Consider the following 27,985-nt stretch of genomic DNA (forward strand, 5'->3'; position numbering starts at 1 on the left):
TATCGGTCTTTGCGTTACTGCCATGGGATGGTTGCCTTCACTAAGGGTAAGTGATGACAACAAGATTATTAAAAAGAAAGCACTCATCTATTATTCTCAAAACCCACTCTTTTCATTTTCAGTTTTCTTCCTGAAGGCGTTTTTATTATAACTATTTTGAAATCTGCTTTTGGCCCTAAGGGGAAACGCAAGTGAGTGATGTGTATTTTAAAGAAAAAAGTGTTTTGTCTTGTCCCTTAATCCTGACAACAAAATGCTATCTTTTTATTTCTTACTATAAGGATTTTTTTGGTGTGTCTTTTCCTTTATCTCTGACACTGGTCTTGTTGTACAGTGTGTTCTTAAAAGGGACACACTTTCACTGTGAATGTATTACATCTATAGCAAAAAGTCATGCAGCAAGTAAAAAACCACTCTCAGGAATAAAAGCGTAGAAGGAATTATTCACCTTATATGAACGAAGCTAGCTAGAATCTCTCCTCATCCTCAACATGCTTTTGTAGAGAAAGTAATTTTTGGAAAGTACGTAGCGATACCTTATTTTAATTCTCCAAATTTTAATCTGATCCTTCTCTCCCACAATATATAACAGGAACTACTGAAGGTAAAGACAGCCTGATTGATGTAAACTGAGAGGATTTATATTTCCTTTGCCTTTATAACATCATTTGAGAATGTAGACATTCTAACTTACTGCTCAGCATGTCAATATAAAGCCTTCTCTCTCCTGCACCTACTGAAGCAGCTAAGAAATATAAGACCATAGTGAAATATATTTTTGGCAGCATCTCTGCTCTCCCCACATGCTGACCACTACCCATGAAACAGCTTGTTATTCCTTTGAATGATGGGAAAATCAGGAAGGGAATTACAGTCTGGAATAAAAGTTCACCGCTTCATCTGCTCTCAGGAGCATGAAATGCAGATTGATAAATTGTAATCTACAGCATTTTATAGACAGTGATTATCTAATTAGGTCATGTTCTTCATGATATCCTTTAAATTCTCTAAAATTTTTAATACAACTTTTATGTACCCCTGATATATTAAACACTTCACTTAAAAAAAGCTTTCTTTCACTGTTAATTTTTTTCCTGTATCTTTTTTTCCTCTTGCTGAGTGTACATGACTTATAGTTAAGGGAACCTGGGATTCTCAAAATCTGGGTGGCACATGACAATTATCTTAGTTTGCATTGCTCATGCTTTCTCTATGTCTGCCTCTGTAAGAACATAACTTGCCTTAAAGGTAACTAACAAAAATTTGGGTACATTTATATAAAAACCCAGTACCTTATATGAAAATTTAATATTACAAACATATCGGGTCGTTGAATCATAAACAAAAGAGTGAGATTAGGCTAACATTCTCTTTTTTTCCCCATTCATCATTACCTGTAAAACAAAGTACAAGGTATAAAATAAGCACCTTACCAGAATAATGTTCAAGGATGGAAGCTTTTAGTCCCTCAGACTGATTGAAAATTTTTGAAGAATATAATTTTGCCATGATTTTTGTGCTAATATTGTACAATTTTGTGAAGTGAAACAAAGGATTTTATCTTTTTTTTTATTGTAAGTCCCCACCATCTTAAATCTCTGACACAAAAATATACAAATCCCATACCTTTTTTTTTTTTTTTTTTTATGAGGAATTTAGAGGATTTGGTGGCTTGGTTTGGTGGTGGGGTTTTTTTGTTGGGTTTTTTTTCTGATTCACCTTCTGTAATTATTATTGGAGATATTAAATCTCCAAATGAAGCTGAATCAGTGGGATTTTCCATATCAGAAAGTTTTGCAAAATGCACAAAAAAATAAAAATGGCCAGCCAAACCTTTGAAGGACTATTTCTTCAATGTTTCCTCAAGCAACATGGTTGGGTTTTTTTTACTACTGTTGAAGTGAAGGATTATCCCATTTTGAAATCATGCTTAATATTTCAATGAGAAAATAACATTTAGGAGATACAATTTTTGTTAATCTCAGAAACAGAGTAACATAAGTGAAGTTTCAAACTCCTCCACCTGAAAATCTGAGTATATGTCAGCATTTAGACAGAGACTGTAGAAAAGTTATATGTTATTATGAATTGTAACAATTCTTTTTCTCCCTACATATTTTGGCTATCTATATGGCATTAAAAATCCTAAAAATGCTTTGTCTTTATTCAAGACCATAAAAGTGACTGCAAAAGAGTATGTTAGCTGTCACAACTGTTATTGACTAACCTAGAAACAAAAGGTACAGATGAATAGAAAACATTCTTCAGGGAAACACAATGCATGACAAAGTCACAAAGTCATGCACCTGCATCTCTGGGCTTTCTGTTCTGCATCCTATTCCATACATGAACTGCCTTATTAAAAGATCCCATTAAACATTATGGATGTTAAGTAATATCTCCAGCAGTGCAGTGGATTACTCACCTGTACAAGGATTTACTGTCCTTGTACGATAGCAAGGAAAAAAATATTACAAGGTGGTTACCAAAACAATAATGTTCAAATGGAAAAGGCAACACTTCCATTTCTTTTAGAACATTCCCTTCGGAACGTTCCTTTCCTTGTCACACAATCCTCCCTATGGACTTCAGAAAAATTGGGGCTGGTGTTACGTGTCCATGGCCTTTCCCACCCCAGAAGACTTGAAATAGGTTGCATTTGATTGGAAATCTTTATTTTGTTTCATTTGCTGTGTAATACTTCTACCCGTGACGAACTCTAATGACAACTAGTAGGATTTCCAAATGGGACCAAAGAATTTAACTGTGCAAATCCAATGACAATTTTTCACTTCAACAGTATAGGAACTTTCTCATGGTTTTTATTATATCCAAAATATGATGGATGAAAGAGAAATCCAGGGAATCCAGGATTTAAAAAAATTACAGAATGTTAGACTAAAATCTCTTTTCTCTTTCTCTCCCAATTTCCTAAACAAAATTGTTGATAGAACTAAAACAAGATACCACATGCCATTTTAAAATGACAGTTTTCATGGGCGTTTTTTTCAAATGTGTAACACAGAATCTCTTTTTCCTTCATTACAGCAGCTTTCTATCATACTATGTCCTAGATTCACATCTGTGACATTTGCACTTCTCATAAACCTTGGTGATCTCTTCTTGATAGAAGTCAAAGGAAGTTCAGTGAAAGCCGCTATCAATTAAGCTTTTTGTTCCAACAGATACTGCTTGTACTTTATTTGAAAATTTTGACCAGTAGATCATGCAGTCAAATGAATTCACCTGAAAGGGACTTACTTCACTGCTGGTATCTCAACAGGACAACACCTGCCAGCATTAATACTCAGGGTTTTTTTTTCCAGAAAGCCGAGGATATAATTACTGCCATTAATATCGAAATCTTTAAACTCACCCTTCTCACTATACTTGATAATACTTTTCAAAATTTAAAATATAAATAGAAAAATATGTTCCATAACTTAAGACTGTATTTTTACTCAAATTAAACTTGTTTTTATGGCTGTCATTCTTTGCTCTGTCATTTGACTCTCACAGGGCACAACGCAATTATATCATAGAACTGACTCCAAATGCTCAACATACACAACTCCTAGTGAAGCAGATGAGAGAAGAGACATTCAGCATCAAATGAGAACAGGAAAAGAGTGAGCCAGTATTAAATAAATAAATAAATAAATAAAATGTCAACATTCCTTTCTTTTAGTGATAATCCTTGCAATTATGAACAATAAAATGCAGTTAATTCTCTACAGATGTCCGTATTTCACCTAACTTGTAGCCAAAAATTCCTTTGAGAATTTTTAGCAAGAAAAGAGAGAGAGATGTAATTCACTGGAAAACTGCAGCTTAATTAGGAAAAAAAACAAGCAACAATCTCTTAATACACAGTTCTTTTAAGATACAGCTAATGCTGCATTTATTAAGTTACAACCTGCTACACATTTACAAGGGAAGAAAAACATAATTACCACAGTGCTAACTTGGGTGGACAGCCTACAATTTTTGACTATGTTAGATAGTATCAGTGAAAGAAGAAATTGCAAATGAAATGACATTTAGGGTCAAATGCAATAATTCAAGAGTGGGCAGAATTCATAACAACTTCAATTACCCGTTCTAGAAAAAGTGTGTATCATATTTACTTTTCTCTCTTCTCTCTACAGAAAACCACATTTCACACAGTGACAGATGAAAATTAGCAGGTCCTTTTCCTTCTGAGAAAAGTTTTCTTTTGCTTGCCATGTGTATTTCAATTGTATGTATGACTTTTAGTATATTTTTTTAGTCAAAGCTTTTGAAAAGGCCACAGTATCACAAAGAAATGCTTTCAAATGAAAAGCCAGTGGCTAACTAGGAAACTGCACTGAAGGACAACTGCATTTTAGAAGTCAGTCCTGCACTGAGTAGGGCAGGTTCTTAGGCAGTGTAAATCTGAACAGCTCTTATCACAGTGGTGCCACAACATTTTACAAAGGCTGACAATCTCAAGCTGGTTTTGTCAAAGAATGCATAGAATAGGTTCATATTTTTAATGTATCTTTAGTAAAGACGTAACTGCAGCAATCTTCAAAGCATCCTTGAAAACCTCCAAAACAAATGTTGAGATATGTAAAATAAAATACAAAGCAGTAGATGACAGGAAAAATAGGTGACCTTTGTATTCTTCTCCTCCCTTCTCATAACTCACAAGTTATGCAGGTGTGATTCGTGCACAGTAAGCGAAAAAAGTTCACATTTTTCAGTACTAGTAATGCTGGACATCTGTAAAAATTCTTGTAATGGAAGTACACGTTAAGGGCATGAAAATTCTTCCAGAAATGTGCTTACCTCTTCCAGAGCAAGGTAAATCAGAATTTCCTTGACATTTCTTAGCACTCTCCTCAACTGACAATGGACAAGAATGTGGATGTTCACACTTCTTCCCAGTCCATCCTTCTTTACAGTCACATCTTCCACAATTACACTGTCCATGACCTTCACAATGAATACAATTAAAGATTAGCCTCCATACAGATTACAAGTATTAAAACCTCATGATTAGATTAACTTTATCAAAGTTGTGGTTTCATTAAACAATCAGACTGGCAAAAAATACAATCAATTCACTATATCTCCTTTTTTTTCTGAAAACAGCACTGGACTATCATTCCATTTGAGACATGTTTCCTTTTAATTTTTTTTCTTGAGGGATATTCTGCCACTTAGCAGATGCTCCTCAGGTGAAAGGGTGGGACAGAGGATACAGATACACATTTCGCCACTGTCTGGAAAAGTGGGGCCATCATAAGGCAATATTTTGCTTACCTTTATTGTGTTCTTTTTCTACCATGGTTGCAGCATATTGTCTAAGTAATGTATCAATACCATCTTTTACCTGCTTGCAATCAATGTGATCCACTAGAGACAAGCAATGCCAAACCAATTCCAAGTCTTAAACCAGTGCCTTCTACTAGTGATGTGCAAGTAATAAAACACTGGACATAATCAATTCTCATTTCAATAGGGCAGTTGGATGTGGTTTTGGTATTTCATTAGCTAATGTGACTCTTCCTGACCACGTCTGAACGTAGCAACATAGACGCAACTTTCACTGTGCAAGTTGAGGTGAGGAAGAGCAACTGAACTCCATAAGAAGATTTTATGGAAAGTTTCTTTAAAAAAATGTGACAGCCAAGAAGTTAGGGGTGAATCCCTCCCGAGAACTTCACCTGGAAAGCCATCCAAACAATCTACTTCTGCTATATGAATGCTAACATATCCAGACCAAGACCATGCCCAGCTCCCTTCATCATGAGCCTAATGTTCTTTGCATAAAGCAGTGGGATTCTGGCAATACAAAATGTTTCTTGCACTGGATGAGTAAAGGTTGAGCATCAGCAAAAACATTCCTTGCCACAAAATCTAATATTTATTTTCACGAGCTCTGACAGCAGGTTAGATCTTCTCTTACAATTTTCACAGTCATCATTCACTGGACACAGGACCCCAAAGCATTGCTCTGATGTCCACTTGTCTATCCAAGTTCTTCTTGAAAATCATACCAACACAGATTTTACATCTCTTTCTAATCATACTTGCATTTTAAGACTGGCTTATATTTCTAATATGTATGCATTTATCAGTTCACAAGGAGAAAATGGGAGAAAGCAAGCATTCTACGAGTTATCAGAGTAGTTCCCAGCATACAAGTCTTATTAATTTCACAAGAATAACTTTTCTTTACATTAGGTTTGGTGTTGGTTGTTTTTTTGTTTTTTTTTTATTGGAAAGAATTAAAGGCTTCCTCTTGTTTAGAGGGTAGATTTAGATTAGATGTAAGGAAGAAGTTCTTCACAGTGAGGGTGGTGAGGCACTGGACCAGGTTGCCCAGAGAAGCTGTGGCTGCCCCATCCCTGGCAGTGTTCAAGGCCAGGTTGGATGGGGCTTGGAGCAACCTGGTCTAGTGGAAGGTGTCCCTGCCCATGGCAGGGAGTTGGAACTAGATGATCTTTAAGGTCCCTTCCAACCCAAACCATTCTATGGTTCGTGGAATCATTCTGTCCCTTGCTTTCATGTGTATCTGCTGACAGGTTGCGAATTGGACATATGTTCCCTGATCCAGATGGATACTTATGAGAGGATGATGTTCTTTCATATAATGTTTTTTTTGCTAGAGCCACAGCAAACGATCTAATGAGATGTGTGAATGTAGGACTTTTCTTATGGAAGCCTTTTTTCTTTCTATGTCAAGTCATGAAAGCTGTTCTCTCTTTAAAGGAAGAGAATCACTTTAATGTTGTGAACACCTCTCAAAGAAAATCATTCAGCAACACACTGAACAGCACTTCAGATGTTAAAAGAAGGCATCCAGTTGCCAATATGAGGTGCTGCAAATTGACAGTCACCCCAAGCCATATGAAGCTTCTGGAGGGAGCTGCTGTTGTGTGATGTTAAATCCTCACAGCAGGGCTGTCAATTCCTGTCATTTGTAGTTTACAAAATAAACATAGCATTTCATTCAGTTACAGTAAAACTCTCTACATGTAAACATGATGTCCTATCATTTGAAACTGCTACTCAGGACAATGTGATTTTCTGTCTCTACCTATTAGATAGGCAGAATAAGCAGGAAAAGGTTTGTATCAGCTTTGTTTATTGTAGGTTTTAAGAGACTTGGATTATTTTCCCTAACCTGACTAATCCATCTTGGGTTCATCCTAAATCAATTTACAAATAATTGTGAGAAAAATGAGGATATTTTGCAGACATACCTAACGCGTGCACACTTTGTGCACCAAAGTAAGTTTATTTCACGTAAACAAATAAAAAACTGTTCAGTTACAATTCTGCTACTAAATCTTGATTTAATTACAGATTCTGTCTGTCTACCACAATAAACCAAAAGTAATACTTAAACATCTTGTCCATTTCTGGAACAGGACTAAACAGCAGGACTATAAGACACTGTTTACACCGCTTCATGTGAAAATGGATTTTTTGGACAATCTATTTGAGGAACACACACTTGGATGGCTAGCTAAGGCTAAACTAGGCTTTCCTAAATCATAATGGAAAGGGAAGGGATGAGAATAAGTAGTAGTACTAAAATTTTTGTTGATTAGATAGAAAAACTAAGTGATACTTCAACATGGGTTTTAGTTACATCAAGCAAGCCATAGGAGTACCTCCTTTTGTATCTCTTGTAAGAATTGCTCATTTACAGTTATGTCTGTGTAATAAAGAACGCTGTACCAGTGTTTAATCCAATGTCAAATGGCAATATCTTCCCCTCAACTGCTTTGTAACTCTCGATAATTTCTTGCACTCTGCTTTCTTACAACCCTTACCACCCTGGGCAGCAGCAGCAGCAGCAATGGCAATAACGTCCGGGCAAGACGGAGTTCAAGCCCTGTTTCAGTGATGCAGCATTAGCTGTAGATGCCACAGGTTTGCTTTAAACTAATAAGGTTTGAAACTCTTGTGTTCACCCTTAACTAGCGAACACATTTACCGTGTTGTTTTTTAGCATTGTACTCCTTAGCTGATGCTGACATTTTGATCAGTCCCTGAGTGCTAAAAACATTCTCAGCAACACAATAATACATTCAAAAATTGACAACATCCCAAAGTCAATCCTCCAGCTGATTTTATGATTGCAGTTCTACATCGTTCCAGCTTATTAATTAAACCTATATAACATTTGTAGGTGGCTGAAACAGTAACAAGCAAATTAATTCACTTAAAGTTTTTAGAAATGCTTTTTTTCCCCTCTCATTCTATTTGCTAGTGATTCATCAATACTTATTAAAAAAACCAAACACAACAGTTGAGAAACCTTTCATCTTCATAACAGGCAAAGAAGACGCTAAGAATGTTATGTATCATATTTGTTTCAGCCTTCTCTCCCTGCTACAGACAACTCCTATGATCTTTCTATGAGGGATCTCTCATTCTAGTAATAGGAGGATAATATACCACATCATTATTTTCCTTGATGTGACTGCATTTTTCCTATTATTAATTAGGCCAGGTCCAGTTTCTAAAGGATGCATTAAAGCTGACAACCTGTAACCTGTCAAGTCCCTTTGAAACCACTCTCATTTGTTTTTGCAAAGTTCCTGTGTGTACAAATCACATGCTGTGTATTGATCAAAGTCCTCTCCTGGCCAGTATTAGCATCTTTATTGGTAACTATACAAAATTGTACGCAAGGTCTCTTTCAGAATCTCAGCTTTTGTTAGTTGATACATGGAGCATCAATCCAAATAGACTGCAAACCTTGCATGGACCTTAACTAATTTGAACATAATGCTCTGAAGTACAAGTAGAAGAAAAAAGGAAGGTGAAAGTGTCTAAGATGTACAGTCAGTGATGTGTAGCTGGACCACACATTCATATTTTCCACATATTAATGGTCTACTTGTTGTCAGGTCAATTGGTATTCTCAGTGTTTTTCATTAACTCATTAATTCACTTTTCCTCAAATTTCTTCCTCTTGCTTGTCCTCTCCCTGCCATATAAAATGAAATAACAAATAAAATTTGATCTAACAAATTTTGAAATTTATATTTCCCCAAAGAAGGATATATATATATTTTAAAGTTTCAACCATCCTCCAATTTATGTTACATTACACTGAAGACAAGAGTATTAGAAGGGAGATGGGCACCTAAAAGTATTTCATATTTACAGAATTTTGTGAAAAGTCATAGAAAAAAAGACATGTTTTAAAAAAGCTTTAGAACTGGAAACTTCTTTTTTTATTTTTTTACAGAATTATGTCTTTTAATTTAAAATGACTGTTCCCCCCAAAAACAGCTAAAGCTTGGTATGTTTTAAGGTAGGAAAACAAGAATTGGAACACTAAGAAAGAGCAAGATCAGACCACTTGGATGCTTTTGTTACAAAACTACACATAGGTTCCTTTTATATATATTCCTTACCTGAACAGAAGTCATCAGAATATCTATCATACACTGCTTTGCAGTTTCTTTCATCACACTCACAAGTATCTCCATGAATATCTCCCCAGTCACCAGTTGGGTCCACATCATGGCATGTGCATTCCCCACATACACATGTGCCTAAGAAAGGGGGGCGGGGGGGGGGGGGGGGGGGGGAGACAGAGATAGAAGATTAACTGAGCAATTTAGAGTAATAGGAGTTTGATTACAGGAATTGACACTTGTGAATTTTCTGCTCTCACAGGAGTGCAGTTTCAAAGCTGCAAGTGTTAGTCATGAGCGTGTGCTCATCTTCTCTGATTTAAAACCTTCTATGATTATTTAGTAGTAATACTTCATATAAACAAGTTGGCATCCTGTTCAAGTTTCTTTTTGCTGTTGAGCCTTGTTAGGAATCAAAAGAAAAATGTAGTGCACAAAACAGTCGTAAATCTTTGACATCAACAGTAATTTGCCCTGACACTAATGACAATAAAAATCAATGCTGTTTAAATGACTTGGGCCTGGGCACAGTGGATAATTAATGATTGTTAAAGCATAAACATTTAAACTAGAAGGGACTCCAAATTCTAGTCCAGCTGAAAATGCCTAGGAGGTCATTCTTTACCCAAGAAGAACATCAGCACAGACCTACATGAAAATGATACTTCTCCACTTTCCCAAGTCAATATTCAGGGCCACACCCTGTCGTTTACAATAAGAAGGGAAAAGTGAAATGTAACAGAGATCTTAATTTGGCACAACCTTACTGATATACAGAGAACACGCATCCTACTTACTTAGGAAAAGTCAGAACAAAACAAAACAAAAAAGTTTCCTTATTCAGAAATCCAAATATGCTTCAGGGCCATATACTCGCTACTTTTTCTGAGATGCCAACTGGCACAAAGAAGAGCCCAACCTTACAGGTGGGTGCAGTTCATTTCCTGAAGAGTAGCTTCGCCTTCTGCTACTCCACCAAAGCCTTTGTCTTCTTATTGAGATTAGTCTGAACAATATAATGCATTTGAGGACAACAGGACACAGTGACTAAAGAGTACATGTAGGTGTGGGTACATTCTCTAAAAAGAGAAGTCTACACAATTGTGCATACATGACAGTTATATGAAGCAGAAAGAGCTGCTGCCCTGTTTAGTGCTAAAGCCACCAAGACAGCCGTCAAGAAATTTGCACCTGATTTTTTATACTTTCACAATTCAGTGACATTACTGAAGGAGAAGGAAAAAAAAAAAAAAAAAAAAAAAAAAAAAAACCCAAACAAAAATACCCCCAAACAAACAAAAAAAAAAAACCCCACAAACCAAAAAAAACCAACAACAAACACACACAAAAAATCCAACCCTGGAAAAGGAGGAAATGCCTCTGGAGAATGATTAATCCTTGAAGAAACAACTTCAAAGTGAATTTGGATCAGCTCTCCTGGATATTGGAATGTAAAACACCATCTCACCAAAGTTTAAAAATCTAAAAGTTCACATTTGGTCTCAGCTGGTTGACTAGACAGTTGGTGGAAAGATACAGACAATTTACCCATCTCAGCACTGAAGGAGGCTGGACAGGAACGTTAGCCTCAATATTTAATTTTTAGAAGGGTCAAAACTGACAAGATGAAGTGCACCTATATCACAAGATGTATAAATACAGAAAACTGGGTAAATAGGACTAAAGAGAGTAGAAACACTGTGTTGGAAAGCAACTTTATGTAATCAAAAGCCTACAAAATTTTTATGTGGATAAAATCATGAATACATGAAAGGCTAACAATATAAATGTATCCTATGAATGTACCTTTGTATAAGAGTTCATAGCTCTTCAGAATATCAGCTATACTATTTATCCTCATTTTCCCCGATTACAATGTAATTTTTAAGAAATACTTGCACATTAAAATTTGAAATTTGAACAAAAAATTGCTTTGACAAGAAATTTCTTTCTTGGTGCAAACAAAGCACCTGATCTGAAGCCACTTCGATATTTATTATTTCCAGAATTAGAGAAAATTCTTACTGCTGAAGTCCCAAGACCAAATGTGCCTACATGATCTCTGTATTTGAGCCAATCTTTCAATTTCCTCATAATTAAGAAAAGAGAGTTTTCTAAATGCTCTCAGGATAATTAGTTGTTCACACTAGGTTTTTAAGAGAGGTTCACACAAGGTTTTGTCAGTAGAGGTGTTTTTAAGAGAGGTATCTGTGTGACTTGCGCTTATGTTCTAATGTAATTATTCTGGACTATTGCCAAACTCCCCCCCACTTTTTTTTTTTTTTTAATTCTTTGTTCAATGAAGCCAAACATAGCAGCTAGAGAAAAGCAACCTCATTTTGTGCTATTTTTTATCCAAAATGGCAAAACGAGACAGAAGTAAAAGGTAAAATTCAAATTCTGGAACTTTGTGCAAATAAAACCCCACTTAGTTGGAAATACTGTGTGAAGTCTACCTTTCCAGCTCTGTATGCATTCCACAGCATTGTTACTGAACACTTAGGTTTTTTTCAGATTGCAGTGGAAACTAAAAGCTTTGTGTTTTAATTTTCCCTATTCAGCTGTAGGGCCTTGGTCTTCTTTAAGAGTGAATTGACAAATGGTCCTGTTGGTTTTACAGCACCAATCCACTCAAAGTCAGAAAACTGCTAATATTTTATTTTACGGGATAGGTGTCTCACCAAAGCAGATGTACTAACAAATTATCCTGCTTCGTCTTACTACAAAAATGAAGGATGGGGTTAGCTTGGGTTAGCTTAATCCAAAAATGGGTGTGGATTTGTGTAAGTTTATACCTGAACACAGGTATCTACCCACTCACTTGGAAATGTATATCCAGATTTGAAATAGGTGAGAACAAACTAGAAACTATCAGCAAACACAATCGACGTCCTACTGCAGGAAATGTATATTGTAAAATAAAAGCAAGCTATATAAATATGCGTAGAAGGAACCTGTGAATGACACACCTCTGTTGCTGCAGATTTTGCCATCTGGAGATGTGCATCTCTTCTTGATCTCCCAGGGGGTGATGTCACACTGGAATTCACATTTATCTCCATGCCAACCAGCCTCACAGTAACAGTTTCCACAGTAACACTTTCCATGGCCTTAAGCCAAAACAAATTTTATACAGTGAGAAAGAGGCAAGTTTTTAAAAGGCATTAACAATTTAACTGTTTTGGTTTTTTTTTTTCTTTGATAAACTTTTAGTGCTTTACTCAGAATAGAAACAATTTATAGACCATATATGCCTACATAAAATAAGACAAAGGAGATCTGAATTATACTTTTCCCCAAGTCTATTTTAGAACATGTCTTCATTTAATCACAGATTAAATCTAATCAATAAACATTAAGAAAATAATATCAATATTTTTATATTTGTGAGCTTAATTTTTGAAACTTCATAGGTGTATTTGGAAGACAGTAAATGTAATAGTTAAAATTTAAGCACAGCTTTAAATGTCAAGATAGGACACACTTGCCCACTTGGCATGTCTAAGAAAGCAGCGTGGGTTCCTGACTCCTCAGATAATTCCAGCAGGGGCAACATGATTTACTACAAACTATCTACATTGTATATGGCTTCCCTTCTTACCTGTTAAGAAGATTTTTAAACATGGATAAACCAGTTCATGAAAGATAAGAATTAGTAAAATGAACCATTTTCGATATTCATTTACCAAACCATATATCTCCCCAAAAGATAGTTTGGTCATCTGAGGCTTGATGAAACCAGCTCCTGAACATTTTGATCCACTAAGGTACTTCTGCCATGTGCTTTGATGACACAAAGCAACTCTTACTAATCTTAAAGCCATAAGTTAATTCTCTACTAGAAGGATCGACTCAGGATCTTGTCCTTTTTTCCCTCTAGGTACGTTAAGCTTAGTAGACCTGGCCGTCTCCATCACAGTCTGGTCAACTTATATCCTTCATTATCAAGAGTGCAAATTTAGACCTGTGGAATACAATTTTTTCCTGTTTTTACAGTTACACATGGAACTTTCATTACAATTGTTTGGTTACATGTCAAAAAATAACAGAAGATAAAAATACCATCTTACTTAGATAACTAAACAACAAAGACAGTCTAAAATAATGCTTATTGCCAAAAGGTTGTTCTTGAACAGTGGACAAGAAATAAAGGGGAAAATGGTGAAGGAGTAAATTAATTTGATCTACTGGCAATTTTTGCAGATTGAAACATCACTACTTCATTCCTCACTCACACTGGTATAGTCCTCAAATAAAAATGAATAAAATGATACAATTTGCCACTACCTCTTGCTCTTGTACTGAAGACAAAAATCACTCCATTAGAGAAATAAAGTCTTAGATAAAGATCAGGGTCAGAATTTAATTTGCTAGAAACCATGATACTTTATTAAAAATAAGCTGCAACCTGATTCCAAAGTTTATGTAACCTCAAATAAGAAGTGATACAGTCAACTGACTGATAAAAATCCAACTGCGGTGGGAAAAGCTTGATATATCTTTTTAACTCTGCCTTATGAACTGATTTGCTTAAGAAATGCAGTCCCCTTGTGCAAAGATTAAAATGCATGCTAGCCATATCTCAGCATGGCATTGTATGCTTTTCCAGGATAAAATCCCAGCTCACAGCTGCAGGCTTTAGAAACATGTGTGTAAATAGAAGCTTTTGGTTTTTCACTAGTTTGATCTTCCTGAGTTGGCTTTCTTTGAAGACAATTAAAATCTTCAAGACCTCTCTATACCTTCAAGGGCAATAAAGGATACGTAGCAACTAAGTAGGTGCTACACAAATTGCGGAAGTGCAACAGGCACTGATTAGGTTCACCGTGGCTGTGGAGAATATCTAGGGGCCGTTGCTAGCTAAGCAGAACGGGGTTGGAACACTGTTTCTTTAGTACTTCGCAAATAAACATAAATGATTCCTGAGGTGGAAATCCTGTGGAAGGAAAGACGGCACAGAGGGTATCAAAGGAGACATTGGGATGGGAGAGAGAAGCAATAACCAGATAGGCATGTGGGGTCTGCTTTTTCCGTGATGGAATTATGTACCTTTGACCTTCAGTTGATGTGCTGTCCATTTTTCCTGTGTAAGGCCTGGTTCAACGTGCGGTTACGTACTGTAAAGGTTTGTTACAAACAAAGCAAAATCTAACACTCGTAACCTACATGCATAAACTTTTCAGTTTCCAACAACCTAAACAAGTCCAACACACCATTAGTTTATACCTTATATTTACTTTAGAAGGCTCCAAACCTTACATAAGGTATGAGGGCTTTTATATTGATGAATCACAGACCTTAGAGACTTGAATCTACCAACATTTTTTTGTCCTTTTATGCCAGCGTACTTTGATTTCTGCATACACATAACACCAGTTTTTTCAGAGATGCATCTGGTCTGTTTTGGAATATGGCACCACTGGATGAAACAAGGAGAAATAAAAGCTAAGAAAAACCTAACAATATAAACCAGCAGCAACACAAGTGGGGAAAAAACCTGATAAAACCGCAGAAGGAGAATTTACTGGAACTAAATAGATGGTAAATTTTTATCATATTTGGTACCATATGTAATGGTTACAAGCAAATAAATATAAATAGAATCACTGGCAAATTACTGCCCTCCACTCATTTAATTTTAGGCAATTACTGGAAATATTGTACTCCACGCCTGGATTTGCACTTCAGAGGACCATTCTGTTTACCATTCTGTTTAAAATCTCTACCTAATTCTATGCAAAAAAAAAGTTATTTTTGCCTTCAAAGGCATTTAAATAAATAGAATTTATTTTGTTCTCTGTGTAAGGATAAAGACAGATAAAGCTATTTTACACAAGTACTCTCTCTATACACACACAGAGAGCAAGCACTATTATCAAAGTACGAATAGTCTAAGAGCAGTTTCAAACCCTCCTATATATACATACAAACACAGTATGCATGTGTATAGCTTGAAAAATATTTGTAGCACCTTCCAGCTGAAGGACAAGCCTCCCTAGTAATATGGGCAACAGCATTTACAATGCCATAAATGGTGGGTATTGCACAATATTTAATTGCTAGGTTCCTATCTTATAAGGAAATGAAAGCACAGTTTGAATTTTGGTTGCTTTTCTATCTATCTATCACTCCATCTTGTTCTCTTGCCTTTCCTATCACAGATGGAATTTTTCTTTATTCATTCCTTTCCCTTTTTATCTCCTGAATTGCTTCTGAGTTCTCATCCTACATTTATTCTTGTTCTTTTTAATTTTTGCTTCCTTGACAAAACTCTTAATAATCTATCTTTCTTTTTTGGTTTTTTTTTCTATGTCCTCCATCTTGCTCTCATCTGTGCCACAAAGCATTCACATTTCTTATATTCTACTGAAGACAGACACACTGCGCTATGAATTACCTTAGTGAATTACCTTGTATAATCCTCTTTGCAGTTCTTCCAAAAAAAGAGGAGGATGCCACAGGATTTCTTCATTCTTTAACCTCCTCCTTAGCTCATTTTTGCATCTGAAATTCCTACTTACAATTTGAAAGCTAAATTCTTGCAAATACAGTTACTTTTATTTTAAGTCATATATTCAGTAAAGACATTTTGTGGGTCCACACAGTTAAATGATTTTATAACAGCCTGTATTAATCTTCACCATTCTTCTTCTACTCACTAAAATACATACCTGTGCAAATCTCTTCTGTCTCATCATCTATGCATTCTCTGTCATCACATTCACAAAATTTACCATAGACCAGGCCATTTCCTTCTGAGTTTGCACATTTACACCTGCCGCACTGACATGTGCCTGTAAACATTTAAAACAGTACTCAATGACTGCAGATTATAGGAAGAGTTTCATTAGTCCATCAGAAATGGTACATATTTTATTTATTAGAAGGGTGAAATCTAAAGATCATCCAGCCAAATAAAGACAGACACAGAAACAATCCATATCAATAAAAAGCCTAATCTTAGTTGTAAATAGATACAACATTCAGATGGTTCATTTTTTAATAAGGAGCACCATATTTTCCTAAGTAAAATTCACTCCATACAACTGAAGTATGAAGTCAGCTTTGGAAAATATATCTTCTGCCTACTGAAAGGAAAAAATTTAATTTAGTCATCTTCTCAAGAATGAAGCCTGGTTTTTTCCAGTTCCACAGCCATGTTAGATGAAGGTAACAGGGCATGGCTACTGAGGACCTGAAAATATGTCTGCCTATGTTCACAGAGTTCCTTCTCACTCTAGTCTCTAGTCCCTTTTCCACAGCTATCTTCTGAGGATTAAGATTTTTTTAAGTGTAGCCTTGGAGAAAAAAACAGGAATCAAAGGAAGGAAACATTGGTGAGGAACATCTGCATGAAGACCTTATGATGAGATGTCAGGAAAAAAGGACTCAAGCTAGAAAGCAATTACCACAGCAATACATTAATTATACAACAGACAAGCTAATTGCAGAGAAATACATTCATAGCATTATTAAACAAACCGTAAGTATTACAATAGCATATCAACAATTTTACTCCAAAGGGCATGTTTTTCCAGTGGTACTGATGTCCACATTACAAATTATTTCATTCATTTGAAGAATGGTAGGAACTTCTCTAATAATATCTTGTTATTTCAGGACTTGCGCCCAATCGAACTTTAAGCTTTTAGGGCTCATTTTTCTTCAGTTTGTGGGTGATGTCTCAGAAAAGAGTAGATCTTGCAACAATGTTAAGATCTATAATAAAGACACTTGCTGATTTGTCACAAGATGGGGTTTACCCGCGTCAGCGAGTGGTTTGAGAACATGGGTCTGCCTGAAATTCTCTCTCAAGGTAAGTACCCCCAGGACTCCCAAATGCTTTGGGAGCGTAGTGCTGGTTTTTCTCACCACATAAACCACAAGAGAAATCTTTCTGACCTAAGGAAAAGCCAGATGACTCAGGTGAAGCAAAGGATGGAAACGGGTTTGTAAACAGATCTCTTTTCTGTCATCTCTGGTCTGGTCACACATTTGCTTCTTGGTCTTTTGAGTAGGGTTGCCCCCTCACCTCAGTGGCTGCCTCTTTCCGTGACCCACCCTCCCAAACAGAAAAACGTTGTTTTGTTGCTCCTGGGGAAGGAAGAATCCCCTCTTTTCCCTCAGAGAATCTATCTGACCTGGAGTGCAGTTGCCAGGGCAAAGCAAACAACTGCCTTCTCTTCCTCCTGAGTATTTTCTAGTTCAGAACATAATACACGATAACATACAACAGCCATAAGCAAACATATTAAGGAGTTATACAGTCAAAAAAGCAAAAATACTACAAAATCACATTAGAAACGAAAGTGTTGCTATGGTGGTCATATAAGATGCCCCTATTCCCTACCTCTATCACCTTTATTAAAATTGTAAGAGTAGGAACATTGTGCAATACCATGTTAACTGGGGCCCAGTGGCCGATGGGCTTGCACAAGCTTTTTCAGCAGTCACTGGCGTCACTATGCCAGCAAGCCTACATTTAAAAAAAAACAACAAACAAACAAAAAAACCCAGGAACTTAATTCACAAGGGTCATGCTCCTCACATTACATCCACACATATTTTAGAAAACATGGTTATTGACACAAAAGTAGTCCTCCAAAATAGAAGTTTTATGCTGCTATTAAACAACTAGTTTGCAGAAACCATTTTACATTTCACCATTACTAGTACAAGTTTTACTAAACATCCCATTAATCCAAATAAAGACTAGTAGAATGGGGCTCTGTGACATACATGGCCAGTCTAAAAAAGTAAACTTTAAAAATGTTTGCAAGAGCTAATGTAATAAAATAATGCAACTGATTGATAATACAACATAAGTAACACACAGAACTAGAATTATTTGCTACAATTACTTGGAAAATAAATACAAATAAAAATTTTGAGAAATTCCCAAACAGGAAAACAGATAAAATGAAAAATTGATTCATAAATTGGGCATCTAAAGAGGTCAGACAGATTGTGTCCTAAAAGTGTCCATTCCTTCCCATTGACTAGAAGTGGAAATTGCTCATGTAGAGAATTTCGGTTTAGGTAGGATGCCCTAGTTATTCTGACAAATGATTAGGAACAGTTGAGTCAGAAAAGTTAAATTTTAGGTGGCTCTTGATTGGTTCATTAAAATAATTGCAATAAATGGTTAGCTGTGTGTCAGCAGAGGACTGGTTTTGCAACAACTCATGTCATCCCTTCCCATCTTCTATTGGCAATTAAAAAAACAGAGCTCAGACCCCAAAGGCAACGCTGTCAGTAGGTCAAAAGGCAATCCCATCAAGACAGAAAATGTATGGCTACAGCCTGCCAAAGTTACCCCAAACTCCCTAGCCCGTCCCATTGGAATTCCTATCCCATTTAATACCAGCAAAACTGGAAGCATTTAGTCTTCTCCTGATCTCACAAACACTCCCCTCTTAGCCACTTTTAGTGGTTGTTCAGCTACGTGGGTTTTCCTGTGAAGACTCAGTGATGGACAGACCAGGGCCTATTCTAGCCAAGGAAAGAAAGAGGAGCAAAGGTCTTAACATTCTTGTTGAAGTACTTCTACTGATCACAATGAACTATGCTTATTTTTGAGAATCAGTTTCTCATTTAGGTGTCTCCCTTTTGTTAGCCAAACAATCACGAGTTTCATACAATCTGTATCATTGTCATAAATGAAATGTATCATTTACTCAGTATGCTGTATGCTTAAAATTTTATGTTAAATTGGTTTCACAACTTGTTGTGAGAGGCTAGGTTCTTTGTAGCAAGTCCCACAAATCCTTTGGGTTCTTTGTCCATGTCAGCAACTACCTTGTGAGAAATGTAGTTGTATGAAAATGTATGAACCCAGACAGAAATTAAGGGCCAGCAATAGCGAGCAGAAGTGGGGCTCTTGAAATATTCTCTCACTTGGAGATCAATGTAATGGGAAAACTGGAAGGCAGTTTCTGGTCTCAAACCTTGACTGGTAGCAAATGCCCTTCAAAGTTTTACCATTCTGCAGTGAAGTCTTCTGAAAAGCCGTTTCTTTTTCCTCTTACTTTTTTGAGGAAAGGACTTCCTATTTAAGTTATTATGAGTTATAAAATTAAAGAATTAGAGAAAAGAGAGTTACTAAATCAGAAAAGCGAAGATGGAAGTACCCTATTAAAATGATTTTGCAGAACTTCCACAACTGTTTTTAGTAATCACTGTTACAGCTCAGAAGTGTCTCAAAAAATCGTATAGCTTATAAACGTCCCAGAAAAATACTTGCAAATGCCATTTCTGCATGCTATAAACACAAATACAAAATAAAATGACGTCACTTTCTATGTTAATGCCATTACCGTAACGTTTTGATGGGCAAAATACATGACACAGCTGCAGTTTCATCAACCTAAAATAGCTATGGATAAACTAGAGTACTAAAGTAGGCATTCTGAATCAGTGCACATCATATGCATAGGAATAGTCCTATAGGAAAATTAAGCATTTTAGTATACATAGTTATTTCTCAGCCTCTTGAAAGAAACTCTGCAAAATTCCTAATTAGAAAAGAAATTACAATGATTCTCAAGACAACACAAGGAGAACATCAAGCCATCAAAAGCAACAAAAGCCATCTTACCTGCACCAGAACAGATGATATCTTGAGAATTCTTGCACATTTCATTGCTTTTCTTCCGTGTAAGATTGCAAGTAGTTGGATACTGACAAGCTTCACCATACCAGCCTTCATCACATTTGCACTTCCCACAGTCACACTTCCCATGGCCTAGCAATGGAAGGAAAGAGTGTGTCAAGTCCTTTTTTTCATTCAGAAAGTGATATTTTCTAATTCAATCACCATGACTTTGAAATCTAGTGTAAGTAATTTTGATAGATCTACATAAGAATTCTTATTTTAAGAAGGAATACAGAACTAAAACGTCCTGTATGAACAATGGGCTTTATTACTACTTTCATCTCTTTCTCATTCCCATATTTGTCTACCGTTAACTATTACTATCCCAACAAAACTCCAAGTGCAGAGATTCCATTCACCAGCTTGGCCAGCTGAAGGCAAAGAACTGCAAGAAATTGCAGCCTGAGGACACAGGATTAACTATTATGGTACAAAGCCTGAAAAGGAGCGTGGAGAGGGCCAGCTACAGCAGCAAGCAGTACGTCCCTCAAGCAGCAGCAGCAGCAGCAGCAGCTCCTACCTCTAATGAGAGGTGCAAATCCTTCTTTCTGAAGCCTCCTCTGGCTACTGGTTCCTCCAGCCCTCTCCCACCCACTTAGACTCTACTTGGCTGCTGCTGCAGAACTGAATTTTGTCTTTAAATATTGACACAATACTGGCAATGTAGTCTATTCTGATACTCATAGGATGATATTTACTTAGGATTATTTGCTAAGTGTGAAGCGTCTTAAAGAACCAATGCAGCTGCTCAATCTATTAGGTCATGGCATGCTAACCAGTCGAATAATACATTGCTTAAAATGTGTAACATATCTAATAGCATGAAAATTATAAAAATAAGGAAAGCTTGTTTTTAAAAATTATTTCATTTTCTTGAAAAATACCCAAATATGCAGATGAATTGACAATTTACACAATTTATATTGCACATTAAGTATCATATTCCGCACTAAATTCCAGGTGCAAATTTCTATCACTTAATTCTTTAGCATTCCTTTCCAATTTTGGGTAATAAATGTGAAAACAATTGCAAATCTTTTAAGCTAGAATGTTCAATTTTAAAATAAATACCATTTGAATGTATATCTGATTGACAGAAGAATGTTCCCTTCCAATCACTACATCTCAAAAATAGAATCTTATTGCTGTCTATTTTAAATGCATCTGTTGCCTGCAGTTAGAGTCAACTGCCTGAAAATACAAGCCCAGTCTGCTGCCAATAAGAAGGAATTTAAATAACTACTGTATATAGAAAATTTTAATGACAAAAAGGAGTATCTTTTGTTGCTCAGTAAATTTTTTTTGGCTTCCAAGATGGTCCTAAGACAAAACACAGTTCAATAGCTGAAAAAAACACAGTTCAAAAACATATGAGAGAATCATGTTAGTTCTTGTTTTAAAACAGGAGTTGCCACCTTAAAAATTGCTGAATAGCTCTCTGTTGGTAAAGGACCAAGAAAAAAATGTAGGGTATAAAATATATTTAATAAAAACCTACTCTTGTGATTACTCTGCTTCACTGACAGGTGACAGCATAAGCTATTCCAGAAAATGGTGGTAAGTCCTAGGGTAGCTTAAAAAACCCCAAACATAACCATCTCCCTGTATTTTCCTTCTGTTCAAGGATTACTTATCACGATGACTTTGCATTCTCCATGTTAGGCACTCTTGTGATTTAAGAGTTTGATGTCTGCTGGTGAAGAAAAGATGCTTTAATAAAAGAAGGACTGATTTTCCCATACCCATGTCTAAACGACAGAGTAAGGCAGAAGCCACTGCTGGTTAGTACTGCTGGGCCAGCAGCACTAACCTCTCTCAGTTAGAGATGCACTAATCTAACGTATGGTGGATAAAGGAAAAAAAGAATTTCACTTAAAATTCATACAGCCTGCTTAAAGAAAATGAATAAATGACTTACATTCATACAGAGCAGTTTCTTGGCTTTATTTAACAAGAAAATACAAAAAACTGAAAATCATGAAATTAAACTGAGAGAAATAATGGAAGATCTCTTGCATGCAACTGAAAGCAACTATAAGGAATTTAACTTATAGGAATTTGTAAGATTGTATTAGTGATTTTTCACCTTGACCACCCCCTTAAAATATCCTAATTTTGTCAGCTGGATATTTTTTTAAATTCTAAAGCAATGGCAATATTCTGCCCAAAAATTTGAGTGAGAGGACTATATTGAAGTGTAGAAGGCCAGAAAACTGCCTGCAATAGCTTGTAAAATTCAGTGTATCTTCCCTGTGACATGATGCAGCAGATCTGCAAGTCAGTTTGACACAATAATTGCTTATTTCCCACGTCGACATGTACCGCTCTTACAGTCTTCCTCATGGCAAAAATAGTGATGCGATGAACTATAAACCAAGTATGTGATAAACCGTGAGAAAATTAGAGAGGGTACAAAAGGTTTCTAATTGGTTTCAGATTCCTTTCAGAAAGGTCTGTGTAGGATCCCCTTTGTTGTATATAAATTTCTGTATTATTTAGAAAGCAAATATTATGAAATAGTAAATAAGGAGTAAATAGTACTATGAAATTGTGAGGTGATGCAACTTCCCAGAAAATGAATTCTACCAATAAGGGGTAGACCCAGGTATCTGGGGATGTGACACAGAACACAAGAATAGTGAGCTACAAGACCTTACTAAATAGTTGGTAAAGAAAGCTATATCCCAGAGTAAGTGATGACACATTAATTCATTTTTTTTTTAAAAAGGCTGCAACATGAATAAATGCTAAACATAAATAAATCAGAATTTCACTTAAAAAAATAATCAGAAAATAAGGGAAATAATGAAAACTCAAGGAACTGCTTGAATCCCTTTAAGAAAAAGATTGTGGCTGTGGCTGTGAAAAACTTCCAGCTTCAAACATGTGGAAAAACCTTTTATAACAAAGGGCTCCATTTCTAACTAGATGAGCAGTCACCTCAGAGAGTATATCTGCAGTATGCAGAAAGCTTGTAGGGTGGAAAATGAAACTAATATGCAAGGAAAACTGTCAGATGTCAGAAAATATATGGAGAAAGTGAGAACAGAAAATGTTAGGCAGGGTCAGATCTTGCAAAATTGCAAGTACTAAAATGTACTTTGATCATCAAAATAAAAAGAAAACAGGCAAAAGGGTGGCTTCACAAAGCAGCAAAAAGCAGTTAAGATTAAAGATAATTTACAGACAGTCCAAAACAAAATTAATATGGGGATGTTGACTACAGTAGCAAATGCACTGTTGCTAATGATACAGACTGTGGAAATGAAAATTACTCATCCAAGATGAGAACAAAACAAAGACATAAAACTGTTTTTAAGGAAGTGTCTAGACCAGGAGGGCGAGACCCCATAATCTCTACTCGAGAGCACTTACAATACTTGCACATGAAAGACCAGTTTAATAACGAAGGCTTAAATGAATCTATCAGGCTGGCAATCAAATGTCTGAAAAATGAAAAACCTTAACTTTTTTTTCTTTTAAGAAAAAGGGCTGTACATGATCCAGGCAACAAAAAACCAAGTGGCTCTGACCTCATGAGCTGTGCAAGGATTTGAAATAAATTATGAAGCATTGCATAGCTAGAGACACTGAGGTAATGAAAAAGGGAATATAACGAATAACAGCTTTACCCAAAATGGACTGTCATTATGCCAGATTAACCTGGCATCCCTCTTTATAAGATAACTGATATTTTAAGAAAAGGAACACAGGAAGTCTAGCTGGTATGATCATATTTACTGGATACAAAGCCACTTAGGAAAAAAAAAATATTCTGGATAAGGTACTCTATAAATATAAAAGAATCACAACTTGCTTTAAGGGAAGAAAACAACATTAGGACTTAAAGGGATATTACTGGGATAGAAGTAGATTACTGCGACGTTTCAAAGGATGTTTTTGGAACCAAATGTGTTTTACTGACATTGATACAAAAATTCAGAGTATGCTAACATCCGCCAGTGACACAAAGCCGTAAGACCTCAGTAGAAAGGTGAAGACGGAAAACCATACAGAATGAACTGGTCTGATAGTCTGAAGAGCTGAAGTAATAAAAGTGGATTGAAACTAGAAATACAAAGCACAGGGTCACACACCAGGGACAAGGAAAGGATGCGATAGGCGAAGGCCTCCCCGGTTGGAAACACAAGAAGAGCCTGAGTGTATGCTCATGTCAGCCCAGGAAAGACAGCATGACTAAGCCTTTAGCAGAAAAGTGTCTGAGATGTACCCGTTGAAGATAGATCAGAAGGGACAGAAAATGGTAGCAAACCTGCATTTGAAATGCTACACACAATGTATGTAAAACAGGTATGGGTCCAGCCTATGCTGGAAAATTACCCTGAGGTCTCTAAACCTCAGAAGAATGAGTCAAGTTTTCCAGGGAAAACACTTGTAGAATTCTAGCCACTTGCAAAGTTGCAATAGGCTAGGAATTAAAACATCTCAGCTGAAAGATGGTAATTGAAACCACAGTCAGCTGGGTCTGGTCACATGCTTTTGCCCTTAGTCTCTTAACTTCATTCTAAGTGCATTCTAACAGTGTTTTTCTACTACGCGTTTGCATACCTATAGGTCCAAGAGCGAGGACGCAAAGGTAAAATCTCTGACAAAAAGTTCCGAATCCACATCTGAACTGTATATATTCAAGGCACCAGTTTGGAAGCCTGATTTCTCTGGGATCCACCCGCAATCCATCATGGGAAACAGGCATTTCTGCAGAGTGACTCAGGTCCTGCGTGGGCTAAATAGTCCTCAGAGGTTGGCTGTCTTTCTTCACTAAACTATTGGGAAGCATACAACGATTGAATAGGATACAGAAATTTAACTGGTTGGACTTTGGAATTTTGTGCATCACTAGACATGTATGTGTGCAATTAAAGATTGTTCATGTATTTTCTTTTGCTTCACTTATCTATACAATAATCTATGTCAGGTTTTAAATATTCTGCCACAATTTGAATAAAAAAGGAGAAGGATATCAGCTTAGTTATAGGTCGGACTCCATCAGTTTATGAAAATAATTATATGACATAATTATTGGGTAAACCAGAAAATGAATTGGAACATTGCTTCTGTTTCTATGCACCTACAGAAACTGTAGCATTCAACCGTAGCATTCTGTGCACCTACAGAAACTGTAGCAGAAATGCTATTGCTATTTCTGTGCCTCCCCCCGGAAAAGATTCTCTCCACCTTTGTACCAGTTTTGGCTGATTTTTTTGTTTCATCCTAATGTTCACTATGTCTGAAAGCTCTGCTACATCCTAGCGGTTAAACTTTCCATAGGCAATGCAAACAGTCAAAACAAATGACTTGTTACCTACCATGCGCTGACCACCTAAGAGCATGTGTGAATGTATGCAGGTCTATGTGTCATGATTATCTTTTCTACTGAGCAACGGTGGGGCAAAGAAATGCAGACTCCTCAGAAACGCTAAGCAGAAAAGAAAAATAAGAAAAGGCTGATCTTGAGGGTAAGACCTAGAATTGAAAGAAGGGATCTTTCACTTTCTGGATAACCTCTGGAGCAGGACAACATCACCAAGGCTCCAAGAGATGGGCTTAAATTCTCTTCTTTATAAAGCCAATAATGATAATTAACTTTGCCACAGAAATTTTAGGAAAGATAAATTTATTGGTGTTATGTATGATTAGAGATAGCTAGTTTAAAAAACAAACAAACAAACAAAACCCCAATGAGGCAACATAGTATCTTTGAAATTACATTCATCCTTTTTCTCAGTAAGATGAAAAGAGTACTCCCTGTCTAGGGGCAATTGTAAAACTATAATCATGTGCTTGTTACACTGCAAAGACCAAGCTTTTAAATAAATCCTTGGTTCATTAAGCAAACACCATTGGAGATACCGCCTTTGGTAGAATACCTATTTATGTGGTTGTGTGGCATTAGTTATAGCACAGTAACTCTCATTACAAATGAAGTCTCTTACCGGAGTACAAAGATCCAGGCTGTTTGACCAGATGTTAAAATACACTCAGATGTCCTCACTGTCACTTATTTTTAATAACTAAACCAGAATTATTCCATGTAAGAACATAATTGCGGGCAGTTGTCATTTTAAAATGGTAATGGAATCAATTTCTTACAGGCAGGTGAGATTTAGCATAAGGATTCCTCTCTATAGCATAAAGTCAGCCATCAGAAGGAAATCAGCAGCTGGCATGATAATTGAATTGGGCTCATTATTATTCATTTTTAGCAACCACTGAATGATTCATGAAGTGCTTTTCAAATCTAAAAAGCACTGCATGAAACAGGTGAAGAAATATGAAGAACTTGCAATAGATTCCCACTTTAAACTGTTAGATGTTAGATAGGAATGTTAGATAGGAAGGATGATTGAGTTATAAGAGTTGAAAATTTGGGGAAAGTAAAAAATCAAAACACTGTTATGCAGTTTCAACCTAGACCAGCCCAGTGAAGATGTTTTTAATAGTTCTTTCCAACTGGATTACTTTCTTTCCTGTAGTTAGTAAAGCAGATTCTGCTACTTTACACCACTGTAAAGCTAGTGAAAATATTTCAGATTATATTAGGATAAGATTAGCAACATGGCCTATTCTGTTTAGTTGCATTTGAGATTCTCAATAACTATGCCTTGCATTCAGCTGAAGCATATCTCTATTTTCAGAATTGTTGGAGTTGCAGTTTCTGAAAAACTCGCGGTTTTGGAAAACAAAAATTGGTATCATTACTTTTTTTTCTATGTCAACATGCTTGAAATGAATGCCTCTTTAAGGTTGGGATCATGGTTGTTTATGTTGTGCTACCTCCGATGAAAGTCAGCTGTCTTCTAGACTTTCGCAGTATACCCTAGGGATTCTGTCCCTACGGAAATTAGGTTTGGCAGTGCTGGGGTTTCCACAGAAATACTGGGTCCTCCTTCACATCCCAATCACTTGTTTCTCTTCCTATGCTGACACTATAAGGCTAAACTATAGATTGGTTAAGGGGACTGATCTGAATTTAGAAACAACTCAAAAAAAAAAACCCAGGGGGAAATTTGAGGAAAAACAGCTACCTAATGATAGTAGAACATTTCAAGCCAATTTTGCCACTCAAGCCCCTTTATCAGCAAACCACAGCCTGAACTACATCAGAGATTTTCAAAGCGACACAGTAAGCCCAGAGGGCTTTACAGAGGCTAAAAAACCTAAACCTTTATTCACCTATTCTCACAAGGCTATTCGAGATGCAAAAAACTTTGAACTTAGAAGTTCTTACATTAAGCCAAATTCTCTGTGTTTATTTAGTGTGTTCAGGCCTTGAAGTACCCCAGAATAATGGGTACGAACATTCAGCACTGGCCTTTGGGCAGCCTGGGACAGAGATTGAGTCACTGTGACAAGAGCACACAGGGTCTCTAACACCATTTGTCTCTCAGCTCTCTTTAGTGATTGGATTCCCCTCGCTCCTTTAAGTGCATCTGAAATGGATTTTCAGATTTAAAAGAACAAGTGGTAACAAATCATCTCAATTTAGTTACTGCTGGATTCACTTTAACAACAAAACCATCATAAATGGTGTTAACTCTTAACTCCAACAGAGGCACTAGAGAACGGATAAACCCAACCCAAACTACTGTATATACTTCTTAAGGAAAACCCTCCAGTAGATTAAGGAAAAAAAAAAAAAAAAAAAAAAGTCCTATTGCACTTGTTGTGCTATATGTTCTAGGGATTGCTTAGCACACTGTTTTAGTAAACAAATATTCAGTAGTGCTCTAAAAGAAAATCAATCAGAACCCATATTACAATATAAAAATATGCCAGAGGTAGGTGTGAGGGCATGACAACTCATGTTATTTAATTTTCAGGTTATAAATCAACTAGCTATAACAGATATTTCTATTATACACACTCGGCAATATTATTTCTAGCAATACCCTCTTTGTGC

General features: G+C 36.3%; 1 protein-coding gene across 1 annotated transcript in view; it reads right to left on the reverse strand.

Annotated features, from left to right (window-relative positions):
• ITGBL1 (integrin subunit beta like 1) overlaps positions 1-27,985 on the reverse strand; it is a 145,580-nt gene that overhangs the window by 64,511 nt on the left and 53,084 nt on the right. Inside the window, exons 3-7 of the mRNA XM_049815880.1 lie at positions 20,008-20,154; positions 16,082-16,204; positions 12,380-12,520; positions 9,408-9,548; positions 4,813-4,959 (exon numbers count right to left, since the gene is read on the reverse strand). Coding sequence (XP_049671837.1) covers positions 4,813-4,959; positions 9,408-9,548; positions 12,380-12,520; positions 16,082-16,204; positions 20,008-20,154 — 699 coding nt within the window. The remainder of the gene's footprint in view (positions 1-4,812; positions 4,960-9,407; positions 9,549-12,379; positions 12,521-16,081; positions 16,205-20,007; positions 20,155-27,985) is intronic.

This window comes from Accipiter gentilis, chromosome 13 (assembly GCF_929443795.1).
Source record: "Accipiter gentilis chromosome 13, bAccGen1.1, whole genome shotgun sequence".
NCBI classification, from domain to species: domain Eukaryota; kingdom Metazoa; phylum Chordata; class Aves; order Accipitriformes; family Accipitridae; genus Astur; species Astur gentilis.